Consider the following 13,274-nt stretch of genomic DNA (forward strand, 5'->3'; position numbering starts at 1 on the left):
GGCCTATATATACATATATGCATTATAATATATATACATACTTATATATTATATATATACATACTTATATATATACATATACATACTTATATATACGTATATATATTTATATATACATACTTATATATATATATATACATTATATACACATACTTACATATATACTTATATAGGCCTATATATATACTTATATATATACACTTATATATAATGTACACTTATATATAAGTATATATACAGACAAACATATATATATATACATACATATGTATATATATACGTATACGTATATATATATCAATATATATGTATGTATATATATATATATATAAATATATATATATATATGTATAAATATATATATATATGTATATATATGAATATATATGAATATATATATACATATATGTATATATATACATATATATATATATACACGTATATACTTCTAAAAGTCGTGTATCATGCATAGGAACGTTGACGCCTGCAAGGCTCTGGTTTGATTTAAATTATGCTTTACTTTAATTTTGTATCCTGTTCGTGGTTTCCATTATTATTATTATTATTATCGTACACACTATCAGTTTATATCTCACAAAATGTTATGCAGCAAAACACGCACACATTCAAACACTTTCACTCTTCAAATAAATCATAATATGCAACAAAACAAGTACAAATGAAAGGAAACACTTTTTTGGTAACAACATAGTTTAATTTGACAAAATGTTGAATTAAATTACAGTATGTACACTATTTTAAACAATACAAGTGATTACAGACGACTGGGCTTATTGTTGAAGCGGTGAGAACGGTGAGAACTGCCTCCTTCAGGGCCCTATCGCACTTAACAGTTGAGCCTGGAAACTCTGTTTCCACTTGTCTAAATATAGCCAGCAACTTTTGGTGGGGGGGGGGGGAAAGAGGCTCACGCTCCATCTTCTCCCCCTGCACGTTACAACGGCTGTGCCGTTTAAATTGCACCTGCTAAGTTCGTCTGCACTGAACATGCAGTCTACCAACTGCCTTATTTGTATTTTTAGGCAGTTTATGTTTTCACGTATTTGAAATTTACTACGAATGACAATAAAACTGATTCATGTATTTAATAAAAATGCCAATAGGTTCTGGAATGGATTTGGATGTTTCGATGGTAGATGTAAAATATAGTGTAGATGTAAAATATGTAATTCTGGCTGCAAAAAAATAATATTAATACTAGACCTATATAAAATTTAAAAAATTACAATAGCAAAAGAAAACATTTATTTAAATTTCATCACAAATTTACGAAAGAAGAGTCAATCCATGTCAAATCTATTTATTGCAAGTGATTTATTTTTAGCTGATTACACGGCTGCAATAACTTCTAAACATAGGCATGCCTACTCTATAAAAATAAAACAAAAAACATCATTCAGACCTATCATCAAATTTTCTCTGATTAAATTGAACATCGTACGCATACCCATAGAATCTGTGGCATACCGAGTGACATAGCCAAATTTATAGAAGCCTATTTTTAGTATGTGCTATTTTTAGTATCAGTTGGCATACTTCCAACATTTCACACACAGCACGTGGCTTATAATGGCAAAGCATCCGAGCCGTGGGGACAAGTACATTTTTGAAGTAATCCGGTCAAAGTTTAAACTGTCTAGGCCTAGGCATCGAGGAGGCCTACACCACATACAATTATTTCCTGCCAAATAGGGCTTTAACAGTCAAGATGTAAGCCTAGGTCTACAGGCTATTTTTGAATTATTTTTTACCTTTATTTTCATATAACCCTAGGCCTGGCCTATATTTTAGTCCCTAGTCTAGGCTTGCCTATTAATTATTATTAGGCCTAGTAGGATTACGTTAGATAATAGGACCTATGCCTAACCTAGGCCTACACTATGAAACTCAATAAAAATACATCGTCATTTTTGTTTGCGTCTCCTGCCAACTGTAGTTCAAATGGACCGCATTTCAACGATACCCGCAATAGCATTAAAACATACTGTAGTAATTAATAAGAACGTAAAAAACGCGTCCGAACGATAGGCTATGAAATAATAAAAATAACAAAAGTTTCCGCAAACCGTTCAGACGCGTCTGGATGGTTTGAACGATGGGCTATGAACAATAACAAAAGCCTCCGCAAACCGTTCAGACGCGTCTGGACGGTTCGAACCATTCAGACTTGTGTCGTCAAAGATACTAGAAATACAAGATAGAGTTCTCGCATTGTAAAAATGAGGCGGAAGTCGTGCCCAATGTAGGCGGCGCCCTTCTTTTTAACCATGCAAGTTTCCTATACTTCGTGCCCAACGTACAGGGCGCCCTTCTGTTGCTAAGTATATCCAGACGCAAAAGGCGCCCTTCCTTTTCCACTAATGGAGGAAAACTTTTTCACTAAGAGTGCGTCCGGCCATGCAATTTTGCGCTGTATTGTTGTTTTATTGTTTACTGATTCATGATTATGCTTTAATTGTTTTGTGTATTATTTGGATAATAGCAACGATTTCTACCGCCACCAAGGAGGTTATGTATTCACCGATGTCACTGTCTGTTCCAGTTTGGTATCTTTGTTGAGAAATGATAATAAAATACGCGACGACTTGGTAACGAAAGTTTGGCACAAGTTTTTTTAGATCCAGCTGTAGGGGGCATCCCATTTTTCGTATTCCCACCATGCATTTCGGTGGAACACGGTGGAACACTTTTTTCGTGTGGAGAACTCTATCTTGTATTTCTAGTATCTTTGGTGTCGTGAACGGTGAAGCTTAGCTAATGAATATTCATAAAGTTGTTTTAATTAGGACGATTGATTTGCCAGATGCGTTTGGCATAGCACCGTTTAGCTGAACGCGTTCTTGTCGTTTTGAATAATTTGTCGATCGCGCCTTATGGACTCAACACTTAGCATGTCAATCAGGTACACAATGTCTGTAAAGCCGGGCTTCAACCAATTCGTAGAATTTGGAGTATCCAGAAGTACCTATAGAACCTAGATCAACCGAGATTCTCGTTCAAGGCTAGAATGGTGTAACTCATTGCTTTATGGTTTGCCAGCTAAGGATATTTCAAAAGCTATATTGTGCATGTTTTTGAATCATGTCAGGTCATCGTAATTTATGAATACATTTTACTTCACTGAATTCATGTCATTCATTGTTCTAGATTGTTGTCAATTTTATGTTGTTTGAAGGTTTGCATGTCGTAAGTAATAATATATTAAATGCTTACGGTACACCACCTAGAAAGTTTTGAAAAGTTGTTTTGTTAAGAGTTTCTTTAATCCTTATTAGGAGAATAATATCAATCGAAACGTTGAGACATTCTCAACAAAACAACAGTTCTTTTCAGAAATATCTGCGTTGTGTACTACAAGGATTTTGAAATGTCAATAGTATTCTTTATCAGAGACGCCTAAAAATTCCCAACCTTTTCATTATTTTACTTTAAGCAAATTAACTCGGGCAGCATATTGCTATTTATAATACAAAATAACATATCTCTTTAGATTGTGGGCTTACTGAACCACTTGGTGTTGAAGATGGTACCATTCCATCAGATAAGCTCATAGCATCTTCAGCATATAAAAAGTATACTGCTCAACATGGACGACTGAACTCAACATCAGGATGGATACCTGAATATTTGAACCAGAATCAATGGATTCAAGTCGACCTCGATGATGTGAAATCGGTTATTGGTTTAGTAACACAAGGGCTAAGTGACGGGCCTTTATGGGTGACATCATATAAAGCTATTTGGCATAATAATGATACCACATTTCATGTGATATTAAATGAAAATGGTACTGAGGTAAGCTGCTTTGAACATTTATTACCATACTGTGGCATTAAATCTGGTCCCATTATTTGTCCTGTGCAAAATGGGCCTACATGTTTTTTTTTAGTATATAAAAACAATACAATTCTAGTAGGAATATAAATGAAATGCTTTATTACACACAATGCTGCCGATACTACCCACGGGGAAATAGGAGGTTGTAATTACTGCATTCTTGATTGTTTCTAGGTCGAGGAAGGGAGTTGTTATAGTATACAATACAATGTTGGCAATACATTCATGAGATTGATGTACACGATATAAATCCAATATTATACAAATAGATAATAATAAAGTAATTATCTAAAATGTGTATTTTTTTGTAGATTTTAAAGGGAAACACGGATCAAAACACTGAGGTGACACAAATGTTCCAATCTACTATTTACACTCAATTCATCCGCATTTGTCCAATGGAATGGCATATCTACATTGCTCTAAGATTTGAGCTTCTTGGTCCACGTCCAGGTAAATAATATCTCATTCTCTTAAAATTGCAATCAATCAGTTAGTATGGAAACGAATGTTTTCCACATTTTAAATCCGCAGATGTTCTAAACGGTAGTCTCTTACCACTTTATCACAGCGTAAAATAATAAATATAAATAAAACTTAATATCAAGTTGGAATCTGCTGTTAGTTACACACATCAGGCGCATCGGAAGCAATTTTAATTGGGCCTTCCAGATGCGACAATCTTCACCCCTCTCAACTCACATTGGCCTATGCTAGTGTGGGAGGGGGGTTGGTCCGAATGGAAATCATTTCGTTAATAAACTATGTCCTTACCGGGGCGTCATATAAGATAATTATTTCTACATACCTAGAAAACCTAGAAAAGCTCTTAGGTTTGACATATAACGGAGAAATCTAGATTATTTCAAGGTTTCTTTATTGCAGTGTTGCAGTCTTTCCAGAGACTTCCATATCACAGATAAATGGATTGTAAACTAATCATTCTGAGTGTGACAGATTATTATGGCCTGTAATTAAGTAATCACAATAATAAACAGACTCAAACTTCAAACAGAACTTTGTAACATTGAAATCCATGTAAAACTCGACACCAGTAAAGCAATTTGTGTTGACAGGATTTTGCCAGTCATTCTTAAGAATTGTGCTGATTAACTTTGTTTACCACTATGTTTTATATTCAATTTATCCATGACCACTGGTGAGCTGCCTGAAGACTGGTTAAAGGCAAATATAGTTCTGTCTTTAAAAAGTGTGATAAAAATGATTTGACTAACTACTGACCAATTTCATTACTCTGTGTGTCTAGTAGAGTGCTTGAAAGGTTGATCTGCAATACAATTTTTCCTCAACTTACAAATTATTTTTATGATTTACTGCACTGATTTATCCGTAGGAGATCTAAACAGTGTCTCAGCTCCTTATGATTGCTTTTGCGCGAGGAGGGCAGGCCAGATGCTCCCAATCCGCCTATGTTTTCTATTCATTTTGGTATTGTGGACCTGAAGAAGTAGTATTTATGTCCATTACATCTGTAAGCCTATATAACATAGCTTTTTGTTAATATAGGTCTATCTGCATTCACTAAGCAAATCACTTTTTTGACAAATCTCGTAACACAGCTATTAAAAGATTAACAGTTAGAAAAGGTGACAAATTGAATAATCCATGCAATAAGTGAATTTTAGTGAAAATATAGGTTTAAAAATGTGCACCTTTTAATTTTGGGCAGTGGGGTACATTTGCCCCTTCTGCACCCCACCTGGCTATGGGCCTGCACAAGATCGCTAAGTATGTTTTATAATGCAAATCTATCTCTTTAGGTTTCTATGCACTTGGTGTTGAAGATGGTACCGTTCAGCTCACAGCATCTTCTGTGTATGACAATAATTATCATGTTGATGAAGGACGACTGAATACACAACCTGACGAAAATAGTGGATATGGAGCATGGGTCCCTAAGTCGAACAGCCAGGGAGAATGGATTCAAGCCAACCTCAGTGATGTGAAATCAGTTATTGGTGTAGTAACACAAGGAAATCCGTATTCACCACTATGGGTGACATCATATAGTGTTTCTTGGAGTGATAATGGTATCAACTTCACTTTTGTAGAAAATGTAAATGGTACTGAGGTAAGCTGCTTTTAACATAATATAATTACCGTAGCATTATATCAACTAGCTTTCCTTAGCCGTCCTGGAACAGTATAGCTTGTTCTATCATGTTTAGTTTATGTACATTTGCAGGGCTTAAAATTAAGGGTTATTTGGTCACATTTGCGACCTGATTTTTTAAGGTGCGACAAGGAATTCAACTTTGTCGCGCTCAGTGCGACAAGGTCATTTGGTAGCGCGAGTAGATTTCGTAAGCGGCAGGAAGGTGGTTTCCCTCCAAATCCCAATTATTTACAACTTGTACAGCCCATTATTGTCAGGCAGTACGCAAAACATGTTATTCATTTTACATGTACTATATCAACCAATCAGCATGACCTAGACTGTTAATGTGTGATGTACACTAAAACCGTGTCGATGTGCGCTCTTCTTATTCTTGGTAAATAAGCGATCACCGTCAAAGCGAAGGAGACTAGTATAAAAAACATCGGATTGCACGATTTTTTACTATTTTATTGAGTGCTACTCTTACCTGTACCTCCTCCTAATTCGTGAACGTATTTGTTCATAAAATAGACTATGTACCGAAATTTCAAACGATACAGTAATTGACTCATACGATGTAATGAAGTCTGTATACACCACTATGGGTGACATCATATAGTGTTTCTTGGAGTGATAAGGTAATCAACTTCACTTTTGTAGAAAATGTAAATGGTACTGAGGTAAGCTGCTTTTAACATAATATAATTACCGTAGCATTATATCAACTAGCTTTCCTTAGCCGTCCTGGAACAGTATAGCTTGTTCTATCATGTTTAGCCAATGTACGGCTACAGGTATAACAAAAATACATAACTGGTAGAAAGGTGAATTAAATGTACTTCAGTAATTAAATACAACGCTACTGATACTCTACCCAGAGAAATAAAGAGGTTGATTACCCCGTACAGTACTGGTCATGAAAAAAATCTATAGCCACGTTAAGATCATCATGATGATCGCGTTTATCCGGTAATAGGTGTTAAGTGGCCGTGTAAACGGTGTTAGTTAATACATGAATTAAAAATGGCTGCGTACTTAAAACGGATACGAAAAAGTTTCACAAAATCTAGAGGTTTAAGAATTCTTGGTTAGTCAATAAACCATCCACAAAATACTAACCTTGAAAAATCTGTAGAATTTGAGACAAGTTAATTCTCAGAGAAATGGCCGCTATGTCGATACGCCACCTTTGTTTTCATACACATTCTGTGATTGTTGAGATTTTTTGAAAAAACCACGTATTCCCGACTGTAAGTGATTTGTGATTGGTCAATCAAATTGCACTTTGACACGAATAATCTTGCCTACGACAAAATATAAGCAAGATGCCGAACGCTTGTTTGTAGGGTTTTGGAATAGTCTAGTTTATTCTTTTTCCAAAAAGAATAAAGATATAGAAACGTTCAATAAGTGGGTGAAGTTTATAAATACAACGAGAAAGAATTACGTTTGGAAATCATACACAAATTATGCAGTAGCAACTTTTTACTACAGAAGATAATGTGAACTAGGCCAGCCCAGTGCGACCACTGGGAAAAAACGAAATTTAAAAGATTGAGTCTAAAAAATCTCAAGATTGCTTTAAAAATCCCAAGATCTGAAAAATGTTAGTATTATACCTACAACTTAATAGAAAAGTCAAATTTTAAAGCTTTTTCAAATAATTGTATTATGTGACTGTAATCGGCACTATATAACAAAACAGTGTTTGGATTTTTGATACCAATAATTTGTTCGTTTTTTATTCAACTGTGTAGAATTTTCTGAAGTTGGGAGGAGGGGTTTGGTGGCTGTCTTACAATTATATACATAAAATGACAGGGCAAATGAAAATTATTGAATAGTTTCTTCTGGTTTTGTACCAGTAAATTTCAAATATTTTTAGACAAATAAACCAATTTGTTAATTGTTAAATACAAATATTTGAAATATGATGAAAATGGCTTTAAACAATAGCCTTTCAGAAGAATTTTAAAAAAAAATCCTACGAAGATTCCAATGGGTCTGTTTTTTGAACAACTAAATAGTCCTTATGCATTCATAACTGTAAACTATAGTGTTATTATACAGGGACGTAGCCAGGATTTTGAAGGGGGGGGGGGAGCCGTTATGCGAATTACGTATGACCCCGGCGGGGTCAAGGGGGAGAATCCCCCTGTGAAGTAGTGCACTCTGAACGTTCTTAGGACTGTTTGAGAGGATAAAGTGAAAATTGCAATAGACGCATTATACATTATACAAGCGCAAAAATAATATAATAAATCAACAATGGCAGATCCAGGAATTCGAAAGAGAGCTGAACCAGAGAGGGACTTTCACAGACCGAGGAACCTCCCACCTCAGCCCCACCATGGTTGGGGCTGAGGTAAGAAAATTTATGATTAGGGCATCTCTAGATGGCCGGAAATTACACTCTCGCACTTCAATTTGAATATACTCTCGCACTTTAATTTGAATATATTTTTCTTTTTTTTCCTTAAAAAATGAAGGTTGGGGGGGGGGGCTTGAATCCAACTCTGCTCAAAACATTCTTTATCCAGAATAGTCATAATCACGAAAAATGTACATGAAAAAGCAGATCACATCCTAAAAACAAACAGCAGTATTGACATACATCAGGAGCCGACTCGATGTAGTTTAATGTCATACCCAGGGAAGGGCACAGATCGGTTTTGAAAGGTGGAGGGGGAGGGCATTTTGTGAGTTGACACCCACCTCAGCCCCACAATGGTTGGTGCTGAGATGAGAAAATTTTAGGAAATAGTACCTCTAGATGGCCAGAAATGACACATGTGATGATTCATCATCATCACATCACCATTAGTAAAATGAAGCGCCAAAAAAAATTCTCATGATCTTTTATCAGCGATTTTTGACAACCATAGAGATCTTATTAATGTATGTGTGTATCCCATAGATAACAAAGCTTAAAAACATTGTCTTTGAGTACCGGTATGTACCTGTCTCTTATACACATCTAGATGTGTATAAGAGACAGAAATGACACTTTTAGTAAAATTCATCATCATCACATCACCATTATATTTGTATTGGCTCAAGAATAAGCTTTAAAATTTTAACAGTGTGTACAAAGGGGGGGGGGGGGGGGCCGCGGCTCCCACGGCCCCCCCCCTGGATACGTCCCTGTTATTATATGGCCATTAGCAGCCTATTTCATCTCTTCTTGATAGGAAAAATTAAAAAAATTCCATAGCATTCCAAAAATCTCAAGATTTAATGAAAAGTTAACAAAAATTCCCTACATCACAAGGTGTCATTAAAAATCCCAAGATATTGGGACAAATCCCAAGCAGTGTTTACACTGGGCCAGCCTACCTCAATCATGATATCAGAAATTAGTAAACGGAGAGTGAACTGAAAACAGTGTTCAGATTGCAACCGAAAGCTTTTTTCTGCTTAGAACACTGGCAAAGAAAGGAAAATAATGAAGATCAGGTTAAAGAATAGCTATCCTTCTCTAAAGTTAAAAAGAAATCTGCAAACCGCTGAAGACGGGAGGTTGAAAGTGTAAGTAAGACTATGCCTTGTTTACACAGAAAATGACAAGGAAAAGTAGATGCGCAAAATCGTAAGTAGCCTGGGTTCCAGGCCCTAATTTTGGGTTATTAACTTTTTATTGCACTTAGTGCGCGCCATACCTAATTTAATTGGCGTCCCATACTCAAATTTGTTTTTTCCAGATTAGGATTTTTTTCCCGGTTTCTTCTGTCTCTAAATTAACTTTCTCGTTAGTAACGCTGTCCAGAATGAGAAAAATAATAAAAAATAAGAGACTTGTGGCAAGTCTGAATCGTAATTTACTAGTCCTAGGGGCCTACTTACTGCCATTATATTAATACTTTACCTGTAGTAGGGTAGGTCTAGGCCTACTACTACCCTAAATACTACTACAGGCCTTCCTCTAATTAAAGACCCCTCCAACTAAAGACCACCTCCAATTAAAACCACTCTGTATTCCCAAATTAACAAATTTTTCTTATTTTTATTGTTGGAATTAGAGACCTGTAGTTAGATCATGGATTTATACAAGTATTGTATACCTCCATTGTTGTTAGATAGACTGAAAATCAATTTACCTAAATAAGAAGGTCCGGTTCTAGTGCATGTAATAATAATATGTGAATTTTGTCCTCTTTATTTTTTTTTTGCAGAGTACTAACAGTAAGCGGTCAATATAATCAAAATGGATTTGTATAATGGCCAAGAGCACATGAACGAATCTTTCTGCATTGTGGATAATGTGCGATCCTGGTAAAATTGCTGAGAAACTACGAAAACCAAACAAAACCGAGTTTGTTTCTAATTTACTTGGCCATTTTTCAATAGGAATAAATATGATGTGCATAGCCATACAGTAGAATTGCCACATTATTGTATTGTACATCAATATTTTGAAAACTTCTTGCCTTACAAATTAACCATCCTCTTCGGGCCAAACTTCTTTCCTTTCCGCTAAGCTCCGCCCCTTGGATACGGTACTGTTGCTAAGGTCCCACAAGGCGACAGTGTTAAAACATACGCGAACACGTGCGTTTTTGGACAACACATGTGTTTGTAAGAGGTGCGCGTATTCCTAGCGCTGTTCTGATTAGTCAGTTGTTAAGTTTGATTGACACTCCGGAAAGGTCTATTAACCATCCTCTTCGGGCTAAACGAATTTTCCCATTTTTTGTTTTTTGTTTTTCTCTGCAGGGATGGCCATTCTCTCAACCAGAACTTTAATAGTTTGAAAAGCTTTTAGTTTGAGCCTAATTTTACTTTGTCCATTTTTGATCTCATAAAGAGTTCTTGTTATCTTCAGTAGTAAAAATCCCATCATAAAATCATATACAATACATGGACAAGTTCTTGAGGATGCGAAATCAACTAAATATTTTGGTGTTCATATCCAGAAAAATCTTAACTGGAACATCCACATCACCAAAATATGTAACAAGGCGAACTATACTCGGGCATTTCTGCAAAGGAATGTGTATCAGTGCCCCAAGAAGATCAAGGAGCTTTGCTAAAAAACCTTAGTGCAACCTATTGTTGAGTATGCCAGCGCAGTATGTGACCCTTCAACGACAGGCAACATCTAAAAACTTGAGATGATGCAAAGAAGGTATGCCCGATTCGTCTGAGGTGATTATCGTCGAACAAGCAGCGTAATATCAATGCTAAATGATCTTAAATTGTCCCCACTTCAATAAAGGAGGGCCCAGACTAAAGTTAACATGATGTATCGCATAGTTAAAATGGTCTCGTCAATGTATCCCGCACGTGCCTGACTCCATCAGGTGTAAACTTACGTGGTCATTCCTGCAAGTTCCTGGTACCATTTGCAAGAACTCAAATTTACCTTAAATCCTTCTTCCCGGACAGCATGTTGTCGACAGTGAATCACTCAGTACTTTCAAACGCAGTCTGAAAAACCTGCAGCTCCGAAACTAAAACAGAGCAGTGAAATGGGTACTCTACCATAAGGTGAAATGGGAGTCGCGCCCCTTCCCGGAGGAGTCTAGCAAACAGGTTGATGTTTTAAATTTTTTTTTAAAATAAATAAATAACTAAAAAAAAAAATTTAAAAAAATGTTAAAAAATTAAAATACTATAGATAATAATAATAATAATAAATAAAATGAAATGAGTCTTGGTTTCTAAAACCCCACCTAATTCGCACACCACCACAGTACGAAAATACACCGAATGGTGGTCTGTACTAGAATGGAAGAAGAAGGAGTACCTACTGCATATTGTGAGGCATGATTTCATAAGCATATTTCTTCCTCGTAATTTGAACTCTACGTTTTTCCTGATTTTTCAGAAAATTTTATGTTTTGATTTCTGGTACTGTACAGTAGTTAAGTATTGTCACCATCATGGACTATATATTTATTCTTGACAATGTTTTAATAAAGAACAAAATGTAGAATCAATTATCGCCTCATGTTTGTCATTCTTCAGAGTCAACATACTAGTATTCTATTTGTGAATAATCAGTGCAGCCTTTGGTTTCTGTACTATTATTTACATTCAAAAATGTTGTATTGATGATAATAAAGCAAACACTAAGCCTTACAACATTTTAACCAAAATGATATTAAATAATTGTACTGACTTACAGATCATTAATTCTTGTAAAATAAGAATGACATGGAAATTTCCTGAGTTAGACAAAGTATTGCCATAGGCAATCAAACAAGCAGTTACCATTTATCAAATTGTAAATGATTCTAATTGGATTAATATTATTTACATTTAAAAAACACTTGTAAGACTTAACCTTATGTTGTTTTTAGGTACAAGCAATGTAAGATATTGCATGCCTTACTGTACATCACTTATTCAATGTAAGGTTCCGTTAATGGAAGAGTCGATGTTCTAAAAGCTCCTCAAAAAAGTATCCTAAATTGCTAGTTATACACTTGGCCTTCTCTTATCCGACTAAATCTGTTATTTATTAAGAAGACAACAATATGGCAACAACCAGATCGACTAAATCAAAACGTGCAATCGATAAATCTAACGTCAACGGAGGCAAGTCTGACCTAGGCCTAAGCCAACAACCGGCTACGAGCGGTCCTGATTCATCAACGGCAACAGCGACACCGGGAACGCCTTCTCAACAAGAACTAGGCCCACTTCACGATCTTCTGTCAGACGACCCTCAATTGATTGCGATTGTTGCAACGAGCATTAGCAACCATATTTTGTCCTCTCCTGAACTGTTCAAGAAAATTATTAAAGCTGTATGCAACAATAAATCACTAATTTCGTCCATCAGCGAAACCATTATCGATCAGGTTAGTGATCATATTTATGAAAGCGTTGCCTATGACAACGAGACAGCTGCGGGCGACATAGCCAGTCTTCGTGACCAAAACAATAAGCTCCTAGCCGAAAATCGTGATATGGTGGACAAACTAGACGAACTAGAGCAATATAGTAGACGCAACTGTCTGCTTCTTCATGGCGTTCCTGAGTCCATAAACGAAAATACGGACTCGTTAGCTCTTGACGTGATTAATTCCAGGATTAGTAATGAGGTTGAGCTGTGTGATCTCGATCGTACCCATCGATTAGGAAGAAGAAAAGTTGGAAATGAGCATAAACCAAAACCAAGGCCCATCATTATCAAATTCACCTCTTATCGCACCCGCTCAGCCGTATTCCGTTACAAAAAATCTCTTAAGCAATCTGGTTTCTCAATCACTGAAAATCTTACATCAAAAAGGCTAAAGCTCTTAAAGGAAGCAATAAGAAGTGAAGCTATTGAATCTGCATGGTCCATGGA

At 35.9% G+C, this 13,274-nt stretch overlaps 1 protein-coding gene across 1 annotated transcript in view; it reads left to right on the plus strand.

Annotated features, from left to right (window-relative positions):
• The window catches only part of LOC117113421 (lactadherin-like), a 41,884-nt gene that overhangs the window by 1,098 nt on the left and 27,512 nt on the right, over window positions 1-13,274 (plus strand). The window contains exons 2-4 of the mRNA XM_033256741.1: window positions 3,512-3,816; window positions 4,170-4,311; window positions 5,640-5,950. Of these exons, the coding sequence (XP_033112632.1) occupies window positions 3,512-3,816; window positions 4,170-4,311; window positions 5,640-5,950 (758 nt within the window). The remainder of the gene's footprint in view (window positions 1-3,511; window positions 3,817-4,169; window positions 4,312-5,639; window positions 5,951-13,274) is intronic.

This window comes from Anneissia japonica, unplaced genomic scaffold (assembly GCF_011630105.1).
Source record: "Anneissia japonica isolate Jap-2015-1 unplaced genomic scaffold, ASM1163010v1 scaffold493_len2256704_cov171, whole genome shotgun sequence".
NCBI classification, from domain to species: domain Eukaryota; kingdom Metazoa; phylum Echinodermata; class Crinoidea; order Comatulida; family Comatulidae; genus Anneissia; species Anneissia japonica.